The 25,802-nt window shown below is 47.9% G+C and overlaps 1 protein-coding gene across 1 annotated transcript; it reads right to left on the bottom strand.

The window, feature by feature from the left end:
• Positions 1 to 538: 538 nt before the first annotated feature.
• GRPEL2 (GrpE like 2, mitochondrial) lies at positions 539 to 25,373 on the bottom strand. The gene is made up of 4 exons (XM_073355833.2): positions 25,236 to 25,373; positions 11,827 to 11,983; positions 7,866 to 7,947; positions 539 to 5,571 (listed from the first exon to the last, which is right to left on the bottom strand). The coding sequence occupies exons 1-4, from the start codon at positions 25,310 to 25,312 to the stop codon at positions 5,216 to 5,218; spliced, it is 672 nt and encodes a 223-aa protein (XP_073211934.2). The 5' UTR covers positions 25,313 to 25,373; the 3' UTR covers positions 539 to 5,215.
• Positions 25,374 to 25,802: the final 429 nt, after the last annotated feature.

The following is a 25,802-nucleotide window of genomic DNA, read 5'->3' as shown; positions in this document are numbered from 1 at the left end:
TCGGATGACCATGAGTTCCAGTTGAAGAGGGTAACACTGTACAATAAAGCTATTTGAAATGAGTCGTCAATAAGGAGTAAACTTGCTCGAGTATATTGCATCCAAAAGGGCAAAATGCGACAGACCGTGAGTCACATAAGTGCAGTGATTTGCAAAGTGAAGTATTGGGAGATGCAGTAGCATCCGATCATTTTGCAGTAAGGCATTTCTCTGTGCAAATGGGCTTAGACTGAGGGCTGTATTTATGGACACGGCAAACAGTCCAGGAAGCATGGGAGAGCAATGATGCCATCACATCACCAGATGGTTTAGTCCAATACAGAGATCCCTGACAGCATACCCGTGGGAGTGTGAAAGAGCCTGTCAGAGACATGAACAATATTTCTGGGAGTCCAGATGAAGGATCACTAAAAAATCCAGATGAATGCATCTGACTCTAAACAGCAGGAACTAGAATAGCTACAAATCTTTAACCCTACAGTACTGCCCACATTTAAACAGCACTTGCAATGCGCAATACATTTCAACAGTCAAAAAATCCTGAAAAAAAAATGTTTATTAGCACACACAGTATCCAGACATCTAGAAGAAATCAGCAAATTCCAACATTAACTCAAATCTCTGTCATCAATCATCAGCACCACTCCCCACACTTCCATATGAATTTCCCTTTCATACAGCTAGAACCTTTGGGTAAATAAGAGCATAGAAACATATGAAAAAAAACCATACAGAAGGTTTCTTATCAACTACAAGGATGTAACTTTTTGGAGATCAGCAATTCTTTGTTCATTTGACTCAGCAAAAGTGATATCAAAATATGTTGTGCTTTAAAATAAAAAAAATACTAAAATATAAAAACTTAAATATTTTTAAAATCAGAGTGCTAATAGCAATTGATTTATCACAGCTGTTTCAACAGAATCCGTTAATGAAATATTGAGAATTTGAGGTCCACATAACATTCACATTTTGCACTGCATACAGACAGGCTGCCAAACTTATATGATCGTGCCACCGGGAGCCTCATGGAAGAATTGAACCCCAATGTGCCCCACTGGCAAGATCTACAGAGGTCATGAAGTAAGGCGATTGCTAACATAAAGGAGGGTTGTCAGAGTCCAAGAGCAGAGAGCCATTTCTACTGACCAACACCACATAAGAACAGCCATACTGGGCCAGACCAGTGGTCTATCTAGCCCAGTACCCTGTCCTCTGACAGTAGCCAATGCCAGATACTTCAGAGGAAGTGAACAGAACAGGGCAATTTATCAAGTGATCCATCCTCCGTTGTCCAGTTCCAGCTTAGGGCAGTCAGAGGTTTAGGGACACCCAGAGTAGGGGGTTGCCTTCCTGAACATCTTGGCTAATAGCCATTGTTGGACCTATCCTCCAAGAACTTATCTAATTCTTTTGGTCATCACAACATCCCCTGGCAATGAGTTCCACAGATTGACCGTGCAATGTGTGAAGTACTTCCTTATATGTTTTAAACCAGCTGCCTATCAATTTCATTCCGTGTGTTATGTGAAGGGGAAAATAATACTCCCCTGTTCACTTTTGTCACGCCAGTCATGATTTCATAGACCTCTGTCCTCTCCCCCCCCTTAGTCTCTTCTCCAAGATGAACAGTCCCAGTTTTTTTAATCTCTCCTCTTATAGAAGCTGTTCCCTACTTATAAATCACGGTTGTTGCCGTTCTCTGTGCTTTTCCCAACTCTAATGTATCTTTTTTGAAATGGTGCAACCACAACTGCACAAAATATATAAGGTGTGGGTTTACCATGGAGGATATAGTGGCATTAGGATATTTTCTTATTATCTATCCCCTTTCTAGCAGTTCTTAACATTCTGTTAGCTTTTCACATTGAGCAGATGTTTTCAGAGAACTATTCATGATGAGTCCACAATCTCTTTCAAGAATGGTAATAGCTAATTTACACCCCATCATTTTGTATTTATAGTTGGGATTATGTTTTCCAATGTGCATTACTTTGCATTTATCAGCACTGAATTTAATCTGCCATTTTATTGCCCAGTCACCCAGTTTTGTGAGATCTCTTCGTAACTCTTCATAGTCAGCTTTGGACTTAAACTATCTTGAGTAAATTTGTGTTTGCAAACTCTGCCATCTCACTGTTTACCTTTTCCAAATCATTTATGAATATGTTATACAGCACTACTCCTAGTATAGATCCTTGGGGGACCCCATTATTTACCTCTCTCAACTGTGAAAACTGACTGTTTATTTCTACCCTTTGCTTCCTATCTTATCCCATGACTCCAGCTGAACACACATTTGTTATCTAGTCATCTACATTAAGTGCTCAAGTTCCAAGGTTCATGGGTGTATTAAAGTGGAAATGATTAGTGTTTATGTGACATTTTCCCTCCTCCGCCAAACCTTCCCTTCTAATACACTTCTGTGTTCAGGTCAGGCCGTCATAAAGTGACTGGGAAGAAAAAGCCAAAGGGCCCAATTCCTCCATGGTGTAACTCCCTGAAGTGCAAAAGAGTTATGCCAAAGAAAAATCTGGCCCCCTGTGTTTAGCGTGCAAGCTTTACACAAACCATGGAAGACAGCAAGGGGACAGGAATCTCCACAGAAGAAATTCAACTTAGCCATAGACAACCTACACCACACGAGGGGTGTGTGTGTGTGTGTGTTTGAAAGGCAACAGGTCCAAAATTAGCCTAAGCTGTGTAACTCCTGCTAGGGAATTTGGGAGATTGGCCCAAAGGTTTGCCTAGTTGCACTTTCATTGTGGGATTCAAAGTGAAGTCGAAAACTAGGATCAACAGCGGCGATACCATACTTCTCTCTAGCACATTTAGTCAAAGGAACTCACAGCACTTTATACACCTTAAATTAATCCTCACAACAGCCCTGTAAGGTACGCCAGTATTGTAGAAGTTACACAGATAAAGAAACTTAAGTGGATGCTTGCTAGAACTTCCCATGAAGTATTGATTTCCAGGGCTGAGATCTCAAGTACCTGCCTCAACGTCCTAAATGGTCAGATGCACATACACACCTTAAGAAGTGTTTTGTAATGAAGAACTGGAACGCTGAATCACCCCCAAGGGAACTTTGGGTACCGCTGTCATTAAGAGGCAGTTTTGCACTAACCATAAGAGACAAGACATGTCCGTCTTTGAATGAAACTAATTCAGATGAATATGTTCTAGGTTTATGGAATCTTCCCAGAAAGTCTTAATTTGTAGCTGCCTATTGAGGGAGGTTGTAATCTCGAGAGCCATCACAACAAGACCATGGGTACCTCTCCTGTCTTTTTCAGCATCTCACATCTGCAAAGGAATACCTCCGAGCTAGAGCTGGCGGCCGCACTAGACAAAAGTCTTTGGAAGCAGAGCCCAAACACCTGCCAGACCATAGGTTTGATAGCAAGTGAGAGGGCAAGAACTCCTGAAAGAACCACCTGAAAGTACAACTGTTCACCCTCCTTGCCTTTTATAATGCAGCTGATAGCTTGGGGTCTTCTCTTCCATTATTTCTTCTGCTGTTCATTAAATGAGGGTTAGATTCCCATTTAGCTCAGAGATAGACATTAGCATCTAGTAAGTCAGTAATGCTGGGGATGAGGAGTCTACCCATCCTTTCAGTTTAGCTGAAGGTATCACACAAACAAACTGTTCAGCAACAGAGATACACATGCCCTATGATCTTTCGCCAGGCTGCACCAGCCAGACTGCCTTGAGCTAGAACACTTTAGGCCAGCTCCCACTCTCGACTGGCACTTGGATCCCTGCCTCTCTTCACTTGCTCATAATTGCTGCTGCAACTGATTCAAGGACACTTGGAGCTTTTGCTAAGACTTCTCTCCTTCCATCTAAAAAAAATGAAATAAAGCCTAAATTTGATGTCTATCCACAGCCAGGCAGAAATAGGCTATGAATTAGGGTTGGGAAAGTCATCAGTGTTAATTGTGTATCTGTTAGCTGGTATTTTGTTGACAAAATAAGAGATCATATTTCCCCTTTCAGGGTTAGTAAAGAGTGAACCGTTTCTGGTGCTTGGAAGCTGTAGCACAAATGATCTAGAGATAGATTTCCCTTCTCTTAAAAATACTTCTTGTTTGGAGAACAGGCCTAGATCCTTGCTCAGTGGCTGAGACTTGAGAATAGTTCCTGCTCCCCCTGCCTGGTGTCACTCCCACTGTTTAACTTCAGTGAGAAGCAGACAGGTCTGCAGGGCTGTCCCTAGGGAGGTGTGGGGACCGGGGCGAAAGTGACATCACTTCCGGGACTGACTGCGCCAGAAGCGTCTAGGAGAGGCTGGTAGAGGCGGTGCCTTCCCAAACAGCCAAGTGTGGCTCTCCCTCCCCCAGCCAGCGGTTCACCCACCGCCCATGCGGCGCCAGCCCAAGTGTGGGGCTGGGAGCGGTCACCCTGATTCACTGTCCCCTAGGGACAGCTCTGAAGTCTTAGCTGGAGAGCAAACATTAATCTGATCAAGTTTCAGTTGATAATTATTTTTTTTTTTTAAAAACCCTCATCCATACTCAAATACAAGATGATTAAGGCTTTGTTAATTCAGAATTGCTTTTTCTGAAGAGAGATGAGAAAAGTCTGGCTGAAAATGGCAGATGCTTTCACAGCTCCTTCTGCGTAAGGGAAATGGGAAAAAAAAAAATAAAAGACCACAAAAGAGTCTCATAATAATACTTAGCACTTAGCTAGAGCTCTTCATCTCTACGGTGCATCTCAAATATTATTTAATCCTCACAACGGCCCTGTGAGGTGGTCAGTAAGTATTATTATATCCCTATTTTACATATAGGGAAACTGAGGAAGAGTGGCTAAGTGACTTGCCCAAAGCCAGGGAAAGAGTATGTCAGAGCTGGGATTGGAAGGCATAAATTCCTGGCTCTCAGATTCTCTCTCCCCAACTCCCTCTTCCCCCAGTGTAAGTTTTGAGAGAGACGTGAATCCAACAGAGAAGGGGAGCTAGCAGTGCCACATGCTTCTGATAAATAGCAGGACTTCCAGTATTACACACACTCAGAAAAAGTGACATTAAATAATTGAGCCTCTTGGAATTAAAGCCAAGATTATGCACATGTTGTGAAGAAGCCAATGTACAATACAAACCTAGCTTAATAAATAAAGAAAAGACATGCAGCTGCTATCGCCACTGTGTGGCAGAGTCCTCAGCTCATTAAGGTCCCAGATCCCGGTGGGTGCACCCACCACATTACTCCTGCGACTCTACTGCCACACCAACTTGTGCGTGTCTGATAGTGCGGCCATGGAGTTTATAGCCATCCTGAGTCACTAGGGCCACTGTGCCCGGCTGCATTCCCTCTGCTGGCACATGGCAGACTATTTCATGGTCGTATGGATCATATTTGCCACCGACGGGGTTCATCTTCTGAAGGCCATGCTTGGCAAATACTCTTTGCAACTTGGCCTCTATGAGGGAGAGGCCTTCATAGATCTTCTTGAGGGTTGGTTTTGGGTCACTAGGCTCTGCTTCTCTTGCAGCGCTCTCAGTAGTCTTCTCCAAGATATCAGCTACCTCCACCAGGTCCTTGCAGAAACTCTGGATCCCTGCAGCCACATACACAAATAGGCAGGATGTTAAGCAATGTCAATTCAGTGGCAGACAGTGCAAGGCTACAGCATCACCCTGGGCATATTGCCATGCCACACTAGAAGGGACTGATCCTAAGAGATGACTGCCTTCAATGGTAACTGAGGGCATTCAGCAACTCCTGCGACTGGGACCTCAGTATTGTACAGACAGCACTTAAGAGTGCACTACAGGCTCCCAGAGACCATAGTAAGGGGTGAAGTATATACCTAGGCAGATCAATAGCTATGCAATATATACAGGTTCCATAAAGCAGAGTTATTTCACAAAGAGTCTCAATATTTTGTTTGTCCTGTAACCTGGGACATTACAGTGAGACTTCAGGTGACCCCTGGTAACATAGGCGTGGTCCAGAATCCAAACCTTGTTGCCATTTAGGAAACCCAGCTCAGTTTGTATACATTTTGGGCAGCTGTATATTTCTGGTTGCAGAGAATCTGATATGAAGATTGACCAAAAAAACCCCTCTCTCAGGTGGTAGGCACATGTTCACTGAGGCCTGGTCTACATTGGGGGGTGGGGTGGGGGGAGATCGATCTAAGTTACGCAACTTCAGCTATGTGAATAGCGTAGCTGAAGTCAACGTACTTAGACCTACTCACCGCGGTGTCTTCACTGTGGTGAGTCGACTGCTGCTGCTCCCCCGTCGACTCCGCCTGCGCCTCTCATGGCGCTGGAGTACGGAAGTCAACAGGAGAGCGCTCGGGGGTCGATTTATCTTGTCTAGACTAGAGGTGATAAATTGACCCCCTGGATCGATCGCTGCCTGCTGGGTACTATAGACATACCCTTAGTAACATAACAAAAAGGGATCTGAGATAGATGGGAGAGGAAAGGGGAAGACATTAGCAACAATTAAACACTGCATACTCCTTCATATATAGGTTTGACAGCTATGTAGAGAACCAATATGGAGGAGGAGGAGAAGAAAGAAGAGAAGAGAAGCATCCATAGCAGATCAGATATTGGTCTATGTAGCCTTGCATTCGGGCTTATTCCAATGCCTTACTGAACCCCATGTCTTCCCAGCTGACCAATTCTAATGTAAAGCAAGAATCTTTATTATTTCCTTCAAACCTAAAACATACACTATAAAAACACCCCAGGAAATTCAAGAGCACCAACAATGTAGATGGACCCTGAATGCAATAGCTATTTCCAAGCAGACCAGGCAGGCACAAAGCAAAGGAAATATAGGCACTCTTACCCAGGATAAACTCCAAGAGCCTCCAGATAAGCGTTAACTAATGAGAAAAAAGGAAACTCCTAGGACTGATATGGGCTACAGAGCTTTCTATCCTTAGGTTTCTGGCTTGAATCAAAGTCATACCAGTAGTATCCTAGAGTGCTACCATCTGATGATTACTTGGCAACCTATGTGATATGAGGTGGACGACTCAGCCCAGTTCCAAGCTGACAGGTGCCCACATCACATAAAACCATAACTAGCATTTCTGATGACAGTCTAAGCAAAGGTGCCCAGGACTGGATTCTCCATGGGGACTGAACTATCCTCTCACCCCTAGAGGTAGTCCCTTCACAGAAGGGTTAAAGTACATTGACAGGACAGAGTTTGGAATGCTTGCTCTGCTGTTTCTCACATTGCACCTGCTCTGTGGATAATCAAGGATATCAGTCTCCAGAGCTATCAATCCAGCCCATTTCACCAACACTAAGTTTACTCAACACATTTTAAGAATACATGAATTGAGAAACATTAATTGGCTTCTACCCCAGCATGCACTACATCCATTAATTTCATAGTGGAGGTGAAGGGAAGAACAGGATCTCAGTACTAGAAAGGAGATTGCGGCTTAATGACATTGCACAGAGCCTGGAATAAACTCCAAGTGCCAATTCTCAGCTGGTGTAAATCATCTTCGATGAAGTCAAGGAAGCTACGCTGATTTACACCAGCTCAGCAGCATTTTACAAATACATTCCCCAAATCCAAAAGGATGTATGGTTGATTAGTATAGATCATTCTTACAAAACAGACCTTGGAAAAAAGAAACAAGCCCTAGGGCTATCACCGAGATAAGCCCACAGGATTTGGGTGAACATGCAGATACAACAGCTAGCGAGTCCAGCCACCAGTCACTTCAGGCCAAACACAACAGGCTTTAGAAAGAACAAGAGCAGAAGGACAGGGAGGGGAAGCTGCTTATTTGTACTTTCTGCTCTGTTTCTTAACTTCGCTTAGCCAAGCAAGTCACGCTGCCGCAAACAGTTCCAGCAGCTCTTTGCTTACCGAACAGCTTGGCATCTTCCACAAACTTCTGTGTTCTCCTCCGGACGTTTTCAGAATCTGCCAAGGCTTTCCGGTATCGCTCCTGCACACACACAGCAACGGGCACAGGCATCAGACAAGGGGAGTGATCCATCACAGGGCCACACCTATTGCTGTAGAACCTTGTATCCCCCTACACAGACAATCTATTTAAAGAGATACTCCCCCTGCAAGTTACCAGCTCATGCTGGCTCCCCGACCCCAGTTACAAAGCACACACATGCCCAAAGGCCTCTCCCATTGCTTGAGGCAGCAAAACTAGGAGCAGATTAACAGCACCCAAGTCACTGGTCAGGAGGATTTTGGGCACAGCTGAGCAGACCACTCTGCACGGTCAGGTCAGTCTGCTGTTTTTGGACCATTCAAGGTGCAGCTCTTGATGGATTCTTTCACTTAGCAGCGGACTGGGAGGTCTTAGCAATGAATGTGCAATCAGCTGATGCTTTGCTGGTGCAGAAGATAGCTGCTGTCAGGGAAAATTTCTAGAAAGGCCCTGCACCTTTCCCTCTTCTTTAGCCTTTCCTACTCAAGGGGGTAGCTACAAAAAAAATCTCACTAGTGCAGCTGAACCAGTGTTGGCAGAGGTGGCACCCCTAGGGAAGATCAGCTCTTTTTAGTACCATGGGAATTAACCCTGTTTGGAACAAGTCTAATCACGGTGCTCAAATCGTTGTGACAGTGGTGGCTCCTCAATAGAGGGCTGCCAACATTGCTCACACCACAGTAGCTGAACCAGTTGCTCTCCCCAACTGGACAGTGGTGGCACTGTGATAAAATAGTATTGGTCACCTCTCTCTCTCTCTCTCTCACCCCCCCCCCCCAACCCCGTTTGTTTGAGTGAGGAGTAACATTTCTCAGAAAGTGCCTCAGCTGAAGTGGAGTCTTTTACAATATTTCAAATTCTATGTTCACGTGCCACATTGGTACATTTGCATTGGGATAAGAAGAAAATGAGGGTGGCAAACCTACCAATGTGGCACGTGAAAATAGAATTTGAAATATTGCAAGATGTAGAGACAACAGAGAAGTCCAATAAAATGCATTTGTTTGTAGCACTCTTCATAACGTGATGATGCGCAGGAGGAATCTCAAGAGAGGGCTCTCAACTTTACTGTTTGCCTGCCCTGTTAGTTTGTCAGGCCAGAGTCTGTTGCCCTTAAGGCACAGTGTATCCATGAGGGAGCTTGGAGCCGTCTTGGGGAGGAAGTTCATATAGTTAATACATTAGTGGTGTGCTAATTTACTATTTACTCAGGAACTTATAGCTTGGTGGATAAACCCATTTTATAAATGTAAACAGTACAGAATCATAAAGGGATTCAGAGCATCAGCCAGTAATGATGGCTATGAATTTACCTTAATTGTGAGCTCAACTGTAAGGAGTGAGTGAAAGCTCACAAAATGGCACAATCTATAATAATACAAATTGATGGAAAAAGATGCAAAAGGGAGACAAAGGCTGAATTAATCCAAACAAAAAGTCCTACTGATGTAACTCAAGGACTGGGTTACAATCAAGCCTGATAAACAAGAGAAGCTCTCAACTGGAAATCAATTAACCAAAATCAGGGTGCTGGAAATTAAGCCTACTTGGTGAACATAAGGAGTTGGGATATTTTGCCCATCACTCCCTTTTGGGATCTTTAAAAGACCAGACTTTTGGGAGAAAAAAATATCAAGCAGCAGCAGCAGTTTGCCAGCAACTGCTGAAGCAAGCTTTACCACCATGGCTGCCACCCCCGCTGTCTCCTGGGATCCCACGGTCTATTGTAACACCACTGGGCCGTCCTGATCCTGAGAGATGCCCTGACCAGACTGGACCAGAGAGAGGGACACAGATGACATCACCACCTCCACCTGCTCTCTCTAAATCCCAACCACCACCTGGGATGTGACATTGTCACACACCTCCAGACCCATCCCATGTGTCCTTTTCCTTCCTCACCTTATTTCTTCTCTTTCCTACCCCTCTCCTTTTTCATTCTAATAAGAGTCTGACTTAGTTGGCCAAGACTGGGTATTTTGCAACACCATAGTAAACCAGAGAGGAAGATAAAAGCAATGCCCTAAACAGCCTGATGTGAGTACAAGTTTGCCAGATCTCAGAGTGGCTAATAAGACAGTGCACCATGCCTCTGTTTCTCCAATAGTGAGGTTGCAAGTGAAAGTCAATACCAGAAATGGAAGTTGCATTTTCTGTCTTTGTTGTTCTTTTTTCTCTTTTGTTAGGTTTCAGAGTAACAGCCGTGTTAGTTTGTATTCGCAAAAAGAAAAGGAGGACTTGTGGCACCTTAGAGACTAACCAATTTATTTGAGCATAAGCTTTCGTGAGCTACAGCTCACTTCATCTGACGCATACTGTGGAAAGTATTCTCTTTTGTGTGCATCTTATTTTGTGTTCTTGAAAATGGGACTGGACTTTAACAATAACAGCAGCTCCAGCCCATTTCAATTAACTTTCTCTCTTTTCCCTAAAAAAGGGACAGTTATTAGGATCTTTAATACCATCGAAGAGACTGTCAGCCAGAGAATTTTCCCCACTAAAGACTCTATGGCAAAAAGGAAAGGGAACAAGGCAAGCTGTTACAATGAAAGCCTTACATAATACTTTACCTGTTTTCCTTTCTTTTCTGTATCTTTAACAAAAGATTAAAAATTTTTAATCATGTGTTTGCCATGAAATGAAGCAGGCTGAGATCTGTTTAACGTTGGATTATGACAGGGTCACATTAACATCTTTGACCCCATTAATTCAATTGAAATGAGTACAATGGCGGAAGGGTTACAGAACGGAAGTAACTCATTGCTTTGAGGTAGAAGTATGAGGGTGTTCCAGTTAAGATGATGCAACACAAATGAAACAGCCATCTCTTTCAACTGTGGAGAGTCACAGGGAGAGGACAGGGAGGAGGCGAAGTCTAGAAATGCAGAAGGAGTGCATGAGCTAGGACGTGATTACAAGTTCACAGAGATGGGATGAGTGATTCCATTCTAAAAATGATGAGAGTGATTAACTGATAAGATGAAGGAACTGAGAGGGATAAAGGCAAGGGTAGAGGCCCCCACCCCACCTCTTCCCGCCCCCCCCCCTTCTCCCTAGTGCCTCCTGCAAGTCCCTGAACAGCTGATTGCAGTGGGTGGGAGGGGTGCAGGGGAAGGAGCCAATCTACAGAGCACGCACTATTTTTTCCCCTGGAACATCCATGGAGTCGGCGCCTATGGTAGAGGGAAGAAACACTGCTCTGCTACCTAAAGCAAGAGTAACTTGGCCACAACCCGACCTTGTACCTAGAGTTTAGAGAGCAGGATTTCAGAACGGATGCTGATTTCCAAATGCATAGGAAACCATCTCCTCAAGTAAGAAAAGTAGCTAAATACATTCCACACATCAGGCCTGCCTGAGCTGGATCATTTTGCACATTTATCTGAACTGTATAAACCCTTCTAAGACCTGGTGATCCTTGAATGCCATAAGGCCAGGCTAATCAGGATCATCATCCTTTGAATTCTCACAAGACACAGGCAAAATTACTGCAGGTCTAAATAGACAACACTCAAAGATTTGAAAAGGGAATCTCTAACACACACAGGATTTCCTAGCCAGGATCAGACTACTTGGTTCATCCAGTCTTGTCTCCTATTTCCAGGAGTAATCAACAGCTGATGTTTTGGAGGAGGACATAAAGCACTTTGCTAACTGGGCATTGCCTCCTAATGTTATGCAAGGGTAGCTGGTTGTCACCCTGCAGCCTGGAGATGGCTGCCTTTCTGTGGTGAAGAGCTTTGGGATGAAAGATGTCATCTATAATGTATTCAGGCAGGTGGCTGAACAGTGAAATGAATGAGCCCTCCCACTTTGAAGGGACTGAACCCTGAAGACATGGGGATACCTTTGCTAAGATGCTGCTAGTGGTAGACTCACAGTTAAATCACGGACTTGTTCTTCCAGTTTGCTGGCTTTGAGCTCTAGAGTTCGCTCAGAAAGGGGATGCCTTGGCTCATCGCGGGGATCCTCTGGTCCACATTCATCTCCCGTGCTCCTCTGCTGGGCCGCAGTGCTGAAGACACACAGGCAATCTCTGAAATACAAGCCCAGGGCAAAGAAGGAAGAGAAACATGATCCAGAGCTCAGAAGGGAAGATGTTGCTTTGTGCCCATCATCAAGGTTAAAAGCACATTCTGTTTGGAGACACCTAGGTAGGATCTTAACTCATGTAAAATAAGCAGATATGAAAGGCAGATATCACGCTTTGGTGCTTAGATAATACAGTGACTGGCGCTAGTCAGACACCAAGGCCTTGCCTACACTACAAAGTTTTGTCAGCAAAAGCTGCCTTTTGCCGACAAAACAGGGGAGGTGTCCACACTACAAAGCTACTTTTGGCAGCAAACCTCTGCTGTTCTGCCGACAAAATAAAACCACCTCAGCGACAAACAAAGTTTTTTGCAGCAAAGTTAAAGCGACAAAGTGTTAGTGTAGACACTGCTGTTTGTTTTGTCCACACAACTGGCTTCCACCAGTATCCCACAATGCCTGCCTGCTCACTGTTTTGATCTCTGCTGCCTCGCAGGCATGTGCCCCATCCCTTTCAAAGCTCTTGGAAGTATCTGACAACTGCGCCCTGCTCCAGTTCGGGGAACAAAGAGCAAATCATTAACATGGAATGCTCCTGTTCTGCCCTGCACTAGGAATACAGCAACAGGCTTGAACAGGGACTGGGAGTGGCTGGCTCATTACAAAAGCAGCTTTGCCTCTCCTGGAATTGACACCTCCTCATCTATATTGGGAGTGGACTACATCCACCCTGATCGAATTGGCCCTGTCAACACTGGTTCTCCACTTGTGAGGTAACTCCCGTCTCTTCATGTGTCAGTACATTTATGTCTGCATCTGTAATTTGCACTCCATGCATCTGAAGAAGTGGGGTTTTTACCCACAAAAGCTTGTGCTCAAATAAATCTGTTAGTCTTTAAGGTGCTACTGGACTCCTTGTTGTTTTGTGGACACAGACTAACACGGCTACACCCTGATACTTAGCAGCAGGCAGACTGCTGCTGCAGGAAGTGGCGTAAGTGTGTGTGGGGTGGGGGGACAGACTACTGTGCTGCTTTGACACTCCTCAGCACAGAGAGCTCACCAGGCTGCTCAGACTGTGGCTCCCAGCAGCTGAAGAGACTGTGGGAGAACTGGGAGGGAATCACAGGACCACAGGCAGGCAGGCAGAGCGGGCTGCCTGGGGAGAGGAGGTTAGTTCCATCATGGAGGATAGGTCCACCAATGGCTGTTAGCCAGGATGGGCAGGGATGGTGTCCCTAGCCTCTGTCTGCCAGAAGCTGGGAATGGGCAATGGGGGACGGATCACTTGATGTTTACTTGTTCTGTTCATTCCCTCTGGGGCACCTGGCATTGGCCACTGTTGGAAGACAGGACCCTGTGCTATACAGACCTTTGGTCTGACCCAGTATGGCCATTCTTATGAGAGACTGCTGTGCCATGCAGAGCCGAGGGCTGACGTGCGGGGTGTCCCCTTCCCCCGCCTCAGAATAGGTCGCTCAGCCTGCTGTTTCCCCCGCCCCAGATATACCACTCTCCTCTCCCTCCCCTCACACAGTTCAGTTGAAAAGCTGACAATCTACTACGAACTGGAAGCTCCAAGAAGGATGGGATTGAGAAACCTCCATCAGGGGATGCTATACCTGCCCCCCCCATGAAGCATTGCAAACCCTTCCCAAAGCACCCTGCAGCAACCTATCCTGAGGCAGGAGGAAGGGGACACCCCCCATGTCAGCCCTCGGCTCTGCTTGGCACATAAGTCTCTCATAAGAATGGCCACACAGGGATAGCTACCACAGTGTTGCACTGCTCTCTGTGTCGATGCAACAGCTGTTAGTGTGGATGCACTCTGCTGACAAAAGAAGCGAGTGTGGACATGCAACAGTGGTTTTAATTAGGGCCGTCGATTAATCGCAGTTAACTCACACGATTCACTCAAAAAATTAATTGTGCTTAATCGCAGTTTTAATCGCACTGTTAAACAATAGAATACAATGGAAATGTATTAAATATTTTTGGATGTTTGTCTACATTTTCATATATATTGATTTCAATTACAACACAGAATACAAAGTGTATAGTGCTCACTTTATATTATTTTTTATTACAAATATCTGCACTGTAAAAATGATAAACAAAAGAAATAGTATTTTTCAATTCACCTCATACAAATACTGTATTGCAGTTTTCAGAGTAGCAGCCGTGTTAATCTGTATCCGCAAAAAGCAAAGGAGTACTTGTGGCACCTTAGAGACTAGCAAATTTATTTGAGCATAAGCTTTAGTGAGCTACAGCTCACTGGGGCCCCCTGGGGGGTTGTGAACAGGTTTCAGGGGAGCCACCTAGTAGGGCCAGCATTAGACTCACTAGGGCCCAGAGTAGAAAGTTGAAGCCCCACCACATGGGGCTGAAGCCCAGGGCCCTGAGTCCTACTACCCAGGACTGAAGCCAAAGCCTGATCGATGTAGCTTCGTGGGGGTCCCTGTGGCATGGGGCCCCTGGCAATTGCCCTGCTTGCTACCCTCTGATGCCAGTCCCGACTTTTATATGCAGAAAAAAAGTTATTGTGGCACAGGTCGGCCATGGAGTTTTCATAGCATGTTGGGGGGGGCCTCAAAAAGAAAGTCTGAGAGCCCCTGAAATAGTATTTTTCAATTCACCTCATACAAGTACTGAAGTGCAATCTCTTCTTTGTGAAAGTGCAACTTAACAAATGTAGATTTTTTTTTGGGTTACATAACTGCACTCAAAAACAAAACATTGTAAAACTTTAGAGCCTACAAGTCCACTCAGTCCTACTTCTTGTTCAGCCAATTGCGAAGACAAACAAGTTTGTTTACATTTACGGGAGCTAATGTTACACACTTTTTATTTACAATGTCACAATAAAGTGAGAACAGGCATTCCCATGAGACTTTTGTAGCTGGCATTGCAAGGTATTTACACGCCAGACATGCTAAATATTTGTATGCCCCTTCATGCTTTGGCCACCATTCCAGAGGACATGCTTCCATGTTGATGACACTTCTTAAAAAAATAATGAGTTACAATATTTAAATTTGTGACTGAACTCACTTTTTCAATTCTGGCTCTCTTTTACCTGCATTCTCCCATATATTTCATGTTATGGTAGACGCAGATGACAACTCAGCACATGTTGTTTTAAGAACACTTTTGCTGCAGATCTGACAAAATGCAAAGAAGGTACCAATGTGAGATTTCTAAAGACAGCTACAGCACTTGACCCAAGATTTAAGAATCTGAAGTACCTTCCAAAATCTGAGAGGGATGAGGTGTGGAGCATGCTTTCAGAGGTCTTAAAAGAACAACACTCTGATGCAGAAACTACTGAACCAACAAAAAAGAAAATCAACCTTCTGCTGGTGGTATCCGATTCAGATGATGAAAATGAACATGTCACACTTCTTTGGATCGTTATCGAGCAGAACCCATCATCAGCATGGATGCATGTCTTCTGGAATGGTGGTTGAAGCATGAAAGGGACACATGAATCTTTAGCGCATCTGGCCCGTGAATATCTTGCGATGCCGGCTACAACAGTGCCATGTGAACCACCTGTTCTCGCTTTCAGGTGATATTGTGAACAAGAAGCAGGCAGCATTATCTCCTGCAAATGTAAACAAACTTGTTTGTGTGAGCAATTGGATGAACAAAAATAGGGCTGAGTGGACCTGCAGGCTATAAAGTTTTACATTGTTTATTTTTGTATGCAGTTATTTTTTTGTACATAATCCTATATCATGAAAGTTGATCCTGCAGATAAAGAGACTGCACTACAGTACTGGTATTAGGGGAATTGAAAAATACTATTTCTTTTGTTTTTTACATTGCAAATACTTGTAATAAAAATACAAAATGAGCATTGTACACTTTGCATTCTGTGTTGTAATTGAAATCAATAGATTTGAAAATGCAGAAACATCTCAAAATATTTAAACAAACGGCATTCTATTATTGTTTAACAGCGCGATTAATTGCGCGATTGATCAGGATTCATTTTTTTAATCGCTTGACAGCCCTCGCTTTAATTAAAGCGGCATACCTTTTGCCGACAAAACTTTGTAGTTTAGACAAGGCCTAAAGAAGTGAGCTGTAGCTCACGAAAGCTCGTGCTCAAATAAACTGGTTAGTCTCTAAGGTGCCACAAGTCCTCCTTTTCTTTTTGCGAATACAGACTAACACGGCTGTTACTCTGGAACTTGGAATGTGTAAACAGAGTTCAAATGCAGAGAGCTGCATCTGCTCTTTGGGGAAAGAAGCAGCAATAGCCCAGGTGGACAATAAAACTTATAACCCTACAACTTGGCACGTTCGTATCTAGTTCAGAACCCTTGCTTTCAGGTTGCTTCACCTGCTGAAAAGCGTGTGCGCCTAAAAGCCTGGAGACTAAGCTACCGTGGTTCATGGTGCGACAGCCAGGTCACTCACCCCGGAGAGGTTTCGGAGCAGCAGCCGTGTTCGTCTGTATTCGCGAAAAGAACAGGAGGACTTGTGGCACCTTAGAGACGAACCGATTTGAGCATAAGCTTTCGTGAGCTACAGCTCACTTCATCGGATTGATCCTAGAACAAGCCGGCTCCTACATTGGCAGCTGAAATTACAGAACCACGAGAGTCAGGAAATTGGACTAAGCTGTATAAACACTAAGTACTATCCAGGTTCATAGGAATTAGTCCCAACACAACTTGGTGACTCTCTCAGAAACTAGTTAACTCTAAATAGAAAAAACATCAATCAGCGTGTGAGACAGTTCAGGCAACTTGCAAAACAGGCAGCAGGTTGCACAGCCTGCAAAATAATTAGAACATTTAGCACTTACGTGGAACTTCAAAGCCTTTGGCGAACACTAACCATAATGCCACCCTGAGAGCAGAGTCACTATTTAACGCCCCTAATCTACAGATGGGACACTGAGGCAGAGAAGCAATATCTTTCAGAAAGTCACAGAAAGAGTTTATGTCAGAACCAGGACTGCCACTCAGGAATTCGCTGGCTCCAAGTCCTGTGCTCACCCCAAGCCTGCCTATCATCCTCTCAAACTTCACACCAGATTAGGATTACATTCATAGTTTGGGGAAGTGTTCCTCCAAGAAGGCTCCATTCAGAAAGCACATTGGCATCTGCTGAACAAGAGTTTCTAAATTCTTGGGAGTGCCTGTTGAGCTCTCCCCGAAACCAAGATTTTCAATATCTTCTCTAAAAAAGGCTTGTTGACATGGTAACCAAAAGCTTTACACCAACCTATGACCATCAAGCCTAACTATTAGTTAACAGCAAATAGTGTTACAATTCCTCACTCAGCAGGCCACCTTCTCCGCTCTTTTGTCTTTGAAAGGAGGTTGTCCCATGTCCCACAAGACCAACAACCGATATCCAGAAACTTCCTTATCCCTTCCAAACTACATCTGCATATAAATATCTGCTAATTAGGTGCTTAGTGCACCATCTGCATGGCAAACTGTCCCTTTTAGTGTGCGGCAAGCCAGGGTGCGAATCTACAGCACACTAGTTTGCTGCACACTAACTTGCCCTGTGAACCCTGCTACCATGAGGTGGCTGTCCTTGCACTAGGCAATCCTTACGTAATAACCCAAGAACTATTCTAGGGCCTGTCTACACTAAGCTGTTTTCCAAAAAAATTACTCATTATTCCAGCTCTATCTGTGAGAGTACCAGCATAGACAAGGAGCTGATGGCTGCTAGCATTTTAACCACCACAGCATGGAGATCTGTCTTGGACAGAGGGATGTGATTTGGAGCACTTTTAAGGTGCCTACTGCTGTGATGTCTAACTGCCAGCCAAATCTATCTTGGTGACGGTTTCCCCCTCAAATCTATTATAATGGCTGAAGACTGAGCAAGCTTTTGCACTACAGAATAGACTTCACAATGCAACATTAAAGAGATAGATTGAGGATATCTCAGTGTACAAACTAACAGTGGTGTCCCATTTACTTTATTAAACTTAACCACTATTGAACAGGGTATCAACGCTGGTTTAAAATTGAACCAAAAGCTGAGAACAAGCATGGTTTGCGTTCCTTATGTAAAGCCATAAACAACTTTTGACAAATTTGTGTCAAACTTTTGACAATTTTTATTTCTTTCCAACTTACTCCAGCTAAATGGATTCAAGAAGGATGCTGATAAATTGGAAATGGTTTAGAGAAGAGCCACAAGACAACATGCCATATTGTAACTGAGTTCCTTGAATCTATTTTGTTTAACAAAAGGGAAAGTGAAGCAGTGATGTGATTACAGTCTATAAGTACCTACATGGGGAACACATATTTGATAACAGGCTTGTCAGTCTAGCAGAGAAAAGTAAAACATGATTCAATGCTGGAAGCTGAAGCAAAACAAACTCAAACTGAAAATACATTTTTAACAGTGAGGGTGGCAATTAACCATGGGAACAATTTACCAAGGATGGTGGTGGATTCTCACTGGTTTTTTTCTCAAAGATATGTTCTAGGAATTATTTTGGGGGAAGTTCTATGACCTGTGTTATACAGGAGGTCAGACTAGATCAGTGGTTTTCAAACTGTTGGTCGCGGAATGTAAGGCACTGGGTCGCAGCGGCTCTGGTCAGCATCGCCAATTGGGCTGTTAAAAGTCCTGTCAGTGGTGCTGCCCGGCTAAGGCAGGCTAGTCCCTATCTGTTCTCACACCGCGCTGCGCCCCAGAAGTGGCCAGCAGCAGGTCTGGCTCCTAAGCCGGCGGATGGTGGGGGTGGGGCCACGGGGCTCCATGCGCTGCCCCCCTCCCTGAACACCACCTCCACACTCCCATTGGCTGGTTCCCAGCCAATGGGAGCTGGGGTGTGTGAGGGGTGCCTGCGGGTGAGAGCCTTGTGGAGCTGCTTGCACGCCTAGGAGCCGGACCTGCTGCTGGCCGCTTCCGGGGCGCAGCGCGGTCCACGGTGCCAGAACAGGCAGGAAGCCTGCCTTAGCACCCACACTGCGCAGCTGACTGGGAGCCACCTGAGGTAAGCCCATGCCCCAATCCTCTGCCTCAGCCCTGAGCCCCTTCCTCCACCCCAAACCCCTCATCCCAGCCCCACCCTGGAGCCTGCACCCCCAGCCCAGAGCCCTGACCCCCTCCCACACCCTGAATCTCTCATTCCCAGCCCCACCCTGCAGCCCTCACCCTCGAACTCCAACCCTCTGCCCCAGCCCCCTCATCCCCAGCTCCATTGGTTCACAGGCATCAACAATTTTCTCCAACTGGGTCACCGGAAAAAAATTTGAAACCACTGGACTAGATGATCACAATGGTCCCTTCTGGCCTTGGAATCTGTGAATGAGATCCTGTGTCTCAGTGGAGAGAGACTATCCCACTAAAAGATAGATAAAAAGATAGGATGCAACTGTCTAGCCAGTCATGCCACAAAAATGCAGTTCACTATCACAAGACAGAGAGAGGCAGAGACTTAAAAATAACTAGGGTGTGTTATTTTAGAATTAAAAGCTGCAAATGGCAAGCTGTTAATTAAAAGTTGCTCTTTAAAAAGAAGGTAACAATATTAACAGGTCACTATTTCCCATAATTAAAAGGAGACACACGTAGGGGGAAAAATTAGCTTAGATTTCAAAACAGATCAGTGCAAGTTTGGAAAATTTTAAGATTTGTAGAGGGAAAAGTGTATATGGGTTGAGTATACGAATTGTAATTATGACTTCTGACCCATAAACTTTTTACATTTCATTTACATAAACTTCAGTCACTGAAGTTAACAAACATGCAGCAGATGAACCATTCAGCCAAAATAGCCTTGAAATGTAACTGGCAGCTCAATCACCTACAGTTTTATAATCCACAGATCCAGACAAATTTTGCTTTAAAACCCTATATAGATATTTCAAGGTGTTGCTGCTCATTCACTTCCCAGGAACAGAAGTTTAGTGAGCTGATTGCATGTGACTTGTGGTGGGTGGGTGTGTATGCACGCAAGAGCGAGAGAGGAATAAACGAGCTAGAGTTTCAGCCAGAGAAACCTGCCTACGTGAAGCAGAGAGCTGCCTGCATGGACTCCCTTTCCAAGCTACTGAAACCAAATCCAAGTCTCAAAACACACCCTCATCCTACAGAAAGTCCCAACTCCCACATGCTGTTTGGATTAGCCTGCCTCATGTGGCAGAGGAGGAACAAGAGCTCTCTCACAGAGCAATGTTTAAAAGGGGTTTGCTCAGAACTGCCATATGGAATGGAACACAGGAAAAAGCTGCACAGTTTGCTTCTTCCTAAGAGATATGAGGCGCATACTACACTAAGGAAACAAACAAGTGTTTATCTGCAGCTACTGTAATACTGTCCCGCCTTCCAGACACAGTGTTAACCCCAGTTTTCCTAGGAATAGAGAGACAAGGTGGGTGAGGTATCATCTTTTATTGGACCAACTTCTTTGAAGATGAGCTCTGTGTAGCTCAAAAGTTTGTCTCTTTCACTAACAGAAGTTGATCCAATAAGACATTACCTCACCCACCTTGCATCTCTAATATCCTGTGACCAACATAGCCACATCAACACTGAAAACAACTATGAATAGAGAGTAATTATACGAGAGGAAGTTAGGAAATTCTGACATGACAGTGACAGCACTGGGGAAATCTCTGAAGGAGTGAGCTGGGTGTGAAAGACTCTGAAACCAGTGCCAGAGATGGGCAGATCAGTGGGGGTAGAAGAGGATTTAGGGGACAACACCCAAATCTATCCATATAGTTTAATCCAGTTATCCTTAAACCTCAAACTTTAAATGATGAGACGGGTAGGTGTGTGATAAGATACATAGCACCATCTCTCCTTCCACCATACAGGATGTCATACAACAGTCTGAAGTTCCCTGATCCACTTTCAACACCCACCTGTCTCATTATCTCTTCTCCCAATTCAAGCTTCTCTCCATGTTCCCTTTTTGGATGTGAGGAAGCCTGCTTCTCTAATGATAATCAGTTACACATCCCAGGCACACATGTCAAAGACCCAGGACAGACAATCCAATCTGAATGTCACTTTCTGCAATGCAATCATCCACTTAACAGTCACTTTATTAGCATGACAGTGTGCAATTGGAGGATACATTTAACATTTTGCATCTATGGACTGGTTTCACACTACTGATGCGGCTTGACTGTCTGTCATGAACAATCCCAATGACACCATCTACAGATCAGAGGCCACACCTATTTCAAGCTGACAGCACATTTACAAGGATAATTACCCAGTACACAAGAGTGCATGAAGGGGAGGATTTCTGGACATAACATGCTTTTACTACAAACCCCAAGCCCAGCAGTTCCCAAAGCACATATGGGAACTCTCCATTTTATTTTGCTTAAATTTTCTTCTTATTTCCCTTTAGAGGAATAAACCTGTGAGCCCTTTGTCTTTCCCCTTCTCTGCTGTCTGCATTTCAACCAAGGAACCAACTAGTAGACATCAGTTGTGCTTTAACACAAGGTCTGAAGTGGGACTCACGTAGAATGGACACTCCAAGTTAAGCCTCCAGGTTAAATCACCCAAAACAGAAGTCAACTACCCCAATCAGATACACAGTACAACTGTATTCAAATCTTGCTAGAAACTAAGCCCAAGAAACACTTTAAGAATATAAAATATTAGGTTATATATGTAATGGACAAAGCAGCAACACTACACTAATTGACAAATTTAAAAGCCTTTTGCAAGGTGTTTATAGAGGCACAGAACTGTATTCATAAGGCCACTTGTCTGCTTTTCTAACACTGAGATAAAGTCAGTGGGAGGCGAGGGCAGAACTTGTCCCACTGCATTTACTATACAACCACTTCCTTTTAGAGGCAAGCTGAACTGTTCAAAGAATGTGCTTTTCAAAATACATCTTGCTTTCACGATTATTGTTTGCAGTGTTGCTATAGCCATGTTGATGCCAGGATATTAGCGATGTAAGGTGGGTGAGGTAATATCTTTTACTGGACCAGCTTCTTTTGGTGAAAGAGAAAGAAGAAAAGCACTAGGCATCTGCCTGAAGAGCTCTGTGGAAGCTTGAAAGCTTTCTGTTTCACCAGCAGAAGTTGGCCCAATAAAAGATATTACGTCTCCACTTTGTGTCTCTTATTTCTGATTAGTTATCTGAAAATCCATGTAATACACATTCAGATTCCATTAAGATAGCTATGTCTATACCCAGGATGTTTCACCAAATTTTTCCAAAGGTTCATTGCACCAGTGGGATCCCCTGCGTAAGCAAGTTTCCTGCAGCCGAGACCCACTTCTAAAACTATTTTAGTTAAACCTTCTGTAAGCTCATGTATTTAGAAGAGTTTTTACAACAGGTTCAGCCACAGGGAGCCTGTCCACACTATGCTCTCCATCAGTGCAGCAGAAGCAATGGGAACTTGTGTGCCATTTGCCCTTGTGTAGCCAAGACTGGTTTTTATGTTTTTTGTTTTTTTTTTAATTCTAGACAACAATTTGCTTTCTATATACACACTGCAACAATTCCATACCTAGAGCTTTGTCAGCATATACTAATTTCCCCACACATATGCCCCAATATGATTATTTATTTGTATTATTGCAGTCTCTAGATGACTTGGTCATGGACCAGCTGCAGCTACATTTGTTTCTGGCCTCAGAAAGAAACAGGGGCCACCCACGTTCTCATTAAAAGCCTTAAAAATGACTGCAGTGAACACACCTCCAGCAAGGTCTATGGTTGGAGCTTTCCTGAAATACATAGACTGAATTACTAGCCCTTGTGCCCCAGAAGTGATTAACACCTGTTCCTCCTTACTTTCAGTTACCTTCTCCTCCTCTCAGTACCAGCACCCAGCAATTTTTCTTCCTTTTATTGCTAGAGATTAAATTAAATATAGTACCTATTTACACCTGATTTAGGAACAGGAAGGACAAGCTGAAAACAGAAGTGCAAGTCAAGGGGGGGGGGGGGTCGGCTCATTGCTGGGAGGGGCCCCCTCCCCTCTGCGGGCCAGGCCAGCACTCAGCAGCGGCCCTGGCCCGGGGAGCAGCTTGAGGCTGCTGGCCCTGCTCCCCCGCGGGTGGGAGGCGCACAGCCCCAGGTGAAAACCATGCCCGAGGACCTCAAGGTGGCCTCCCAAAACGGAGGAGCTCGGACCACGGGCCGCGTTTTAAGGTTTTAACCTGGCTGCACTCCGACGTCTTCCCCCTCCTCCACAGTAGCGCACACTGGCGCCCCCCCCCCAGTCCAGCCCCGTCTGCCTGGGCAGGGCACCGGACCCCAACCGCGCCGCCCCCCCCCCCTCCAGCCCCGTCTGCCTGGGCAGGGCACCGGACCCCAACCACGCCGCCCCCCCCCTCCAGCCCCGTCTGCCTGGGCAGGGCACCGGACCCCAACCACGCCGCGCCCCCCCCCCCAGCCCCGTCTGCCTGGGCAGGGCACCGGACCCCAACCACGCCGCGCCCCCCCCCCAGCCCCGTCTGCCTGGGCAGGGCACCGGACCCCAACCGCGCCGCGCCCCCCCTCCAGCCCCGTCTGCCTGGGCAGGGCACCGGACCCCAACCGCGCCGCCCCCCCCCAGCCCCGTCTGCCTGGGCAGGGCACCGGACCCCAACCGCGCCGCGCCCCCCCCCCTCCAGCCCCGTCTGCCTGGGCAGGGCACCGGACCCCAACCGCGCCGCCCCCCCCCCTCCAGCCCCGTCTGCCTGGGCAGGGCACCGGACCCCAACCGCGCCGCGCCCCCCCCCCCCCCAGCCCCGTCTGCCTGGGCAGGGCACCGGACCCCAACCGCGCCGCGCCCCCCCCCCCCAGCCCCGTCTGCCTGGGCAGGGCACCGGACCCCAACCGCGCCGCGCCCCCCCCCAGCCCCGTCTGCCTGGGCAGGGCACCGGACCCCAACCGCGCCGCGCCCCCTCCCCCTCCAGCCCCGTCTGCCTGGGCAGGGCACCGGACCCCAACCGCGCCGCGCCCCCTCCCCCTCCAGCCCCGTCTGCCTGGGCAGGGCACCGGACCCCGGCCGCGCCGCGCCCCCCCCTCCAGCCCCGTCTGCCTGGGCAGGGCACCGGACCCCGGCCGCGCCGCGCCCCCTCCCCCTCCAGCCCCGTCTGCCTGGGCAGGGCACCGGACCCCAGCCGCGCCGCGCCCCCTCCCCCTCCAGCCCCGTCTGCCTGGGCAGGGCACCGGACCCCAACCGCGCCGCCCCCCCCCCTCCAGCCCCGTCTGCCTGGGCAGGGCACCGGACCCCAACCGCGCCGCGCCCCCCCCCCCAGCCCCGTCTGCCTGGGCAGGGCACCGGACCCCAACCGCGCCGCGCCCCCCCCCAGCCCCGTCTGCCTGGGCAGGGCACCGGACCCCAACCGCGCCGCGCCCCCTCCCCCTCCAGCCCCGTCTGCCTGGGCAGGGCACCGGACCCCAACCGCGCCGCGCCCCCTCCCCCTCCAGCCCCGTCTGCCTGGGCAGGGCACCGGACCCCGGCCGCGCCGCGCCCCCCCCTCCAGCCCCGTCTGCCTGGGCAGGGCACCGGACCCCGGCCGCGCCGCGCCCCCTCCCCCTCCAGCCCCGTCTGCCTGGGCAGGGCACCGGACCCCAGCCGCGCCGCGCCCCCTCCCCCTCCAGCCCCGTCTGCCTGGGCAGGGCACCGGACCCCGGCCGCGCCGCGCCCCCTCCCCCTCCAGCCCCGTCTGCCTGGGCAGGGCACCGGACCCCGGCCGCGCCGCGCCCCCTCCCCCCCCAGCCCCGTCTGCCTGGGCAGGGCACCGGACCCCGGCCGCGCCGCGCCCCCCCCCCCAGCCCCGTCTGCCTGGGCAGGGCACCGGACCCCGGCCGCGCCGCGCCCCTCCCCTCCAGCCCCGTCTGCCTGGGCAGGGCACCGGACCCCGGCCGCGCCGCGCCCCTCCCCTCCAGCCCCGTCTGCCTGGGCAGGGCACCGGACCCCGGCCGCGCCGCGCCCCCTCCCCCTCCAGCCCCGTCTGCCTGGGCAGGGCACCGGACCCCGGCCGCGCCGCGCCCCCCCCCCAGCCCCGTCTGCCTGGGCAGGGCACCGGAGCAGCAGCCAGGCAGTACTCAGCAGTGGCACACAGCTCACCCGAGAGTGCAGCCGCCCGGGCTCCCTTGCTAGCCCGCAGTGGATCAGCGGCCAAGCCCCCCACGCCCGCCTCGCTGCACAGCGCGGACAGCCCAAGCACCACGGTGAGGGGCACACAGAGAGCACGGGGGGCAGGGGAGCGATCGGGGCCAGGAAACGCTGTGGACGGGGCCCCTGTGTGATAGGATGAGTAGCCGGCTCCCCCCGCCTTACCTGCTGGGCCGCCGAGCGCCCAACGAGAGCAGCGAGACGAGGTAGTGCCGGGCCGTCCGCAGGGACCTGCCAGCCATGCTCCCGCCTCCTCCCTTGGTCCGCTGGCGTGTGACTGAGCGCCTCCCGCCGGGCAATGCGCCCGCCCCCGGCAGAACTACAGGCCCCGTCGGCCCCCGCGCCGTGGCGTCATGGACTCCAACTCCCATTAGCCCCCGCGACAGCGGGCACAGGCCTATGTACATGCTGCCGGCAGCACAGGGCGGTGGGGACTATAACTCCCATTAGCCACTGCACACGCGGCGGCGCTCCCCATCCCGGCAGGCACCGCGCGGAGCTGCACTTTAAGCCAGGGCTTGGGCGCCTGTCGCTGGAGCGTGGCGTTGGCAGGAGGATCATCCTTGCTCTCACCCCCCGGGTCCTAGTGCCGCCCGTAGCGGTGCCTGGCGTCTAGACCAGGGGTTGGCAACTGTTCAGAAGTGGTGTACCGAGTCTTCCTTTATTCACTCCAGTTTAAGGTCTCGCGTGCCAGTAATACATACAGAGGGTCTCTTTCTATAAGTCTATAAT

Source organism: Lepidochelys kempii, chromosome 8 (assembly GCF_965140285.1).
Source record: "Lepidochelys kempii isolate rLepKem1 chromosome 8, rLepKem1.hap1, whole genome shotgun sequence".
Lineage (NCBI taxonomy): Eukaryota > Metazoa > Chordata > Testudines > Cheloniidae > Lepidochelys > Lepidochelys kempii.
This window is presented reverse-complemented; position numbering and strand designations above follow the sequence as displayed.

Coding starts and splice junctions, on each gene's coding strand:
- GRPEL2 (XM_073355833.2), bottom strand. CDS start 25,312: ATGGCTGGCAGGTCCCTGCGGACGGCCCGGCACTACCTCGTCTCGCTG. Junction 11,984..25,235: donor GGCGCTCGGCGGCCCAGCAG/GTAAGGCGGGGG, acceptor CTTGTATTTCAG/AGATTGCCTGTGTGTCTTCA. Junction 7,948..11,826: donor AACAAGTCCGTGATTTAACT/GTGAGTCTACCA, acceptor GTGTGTGTGCAG/GAGCGATACCGGAAAGCCTT.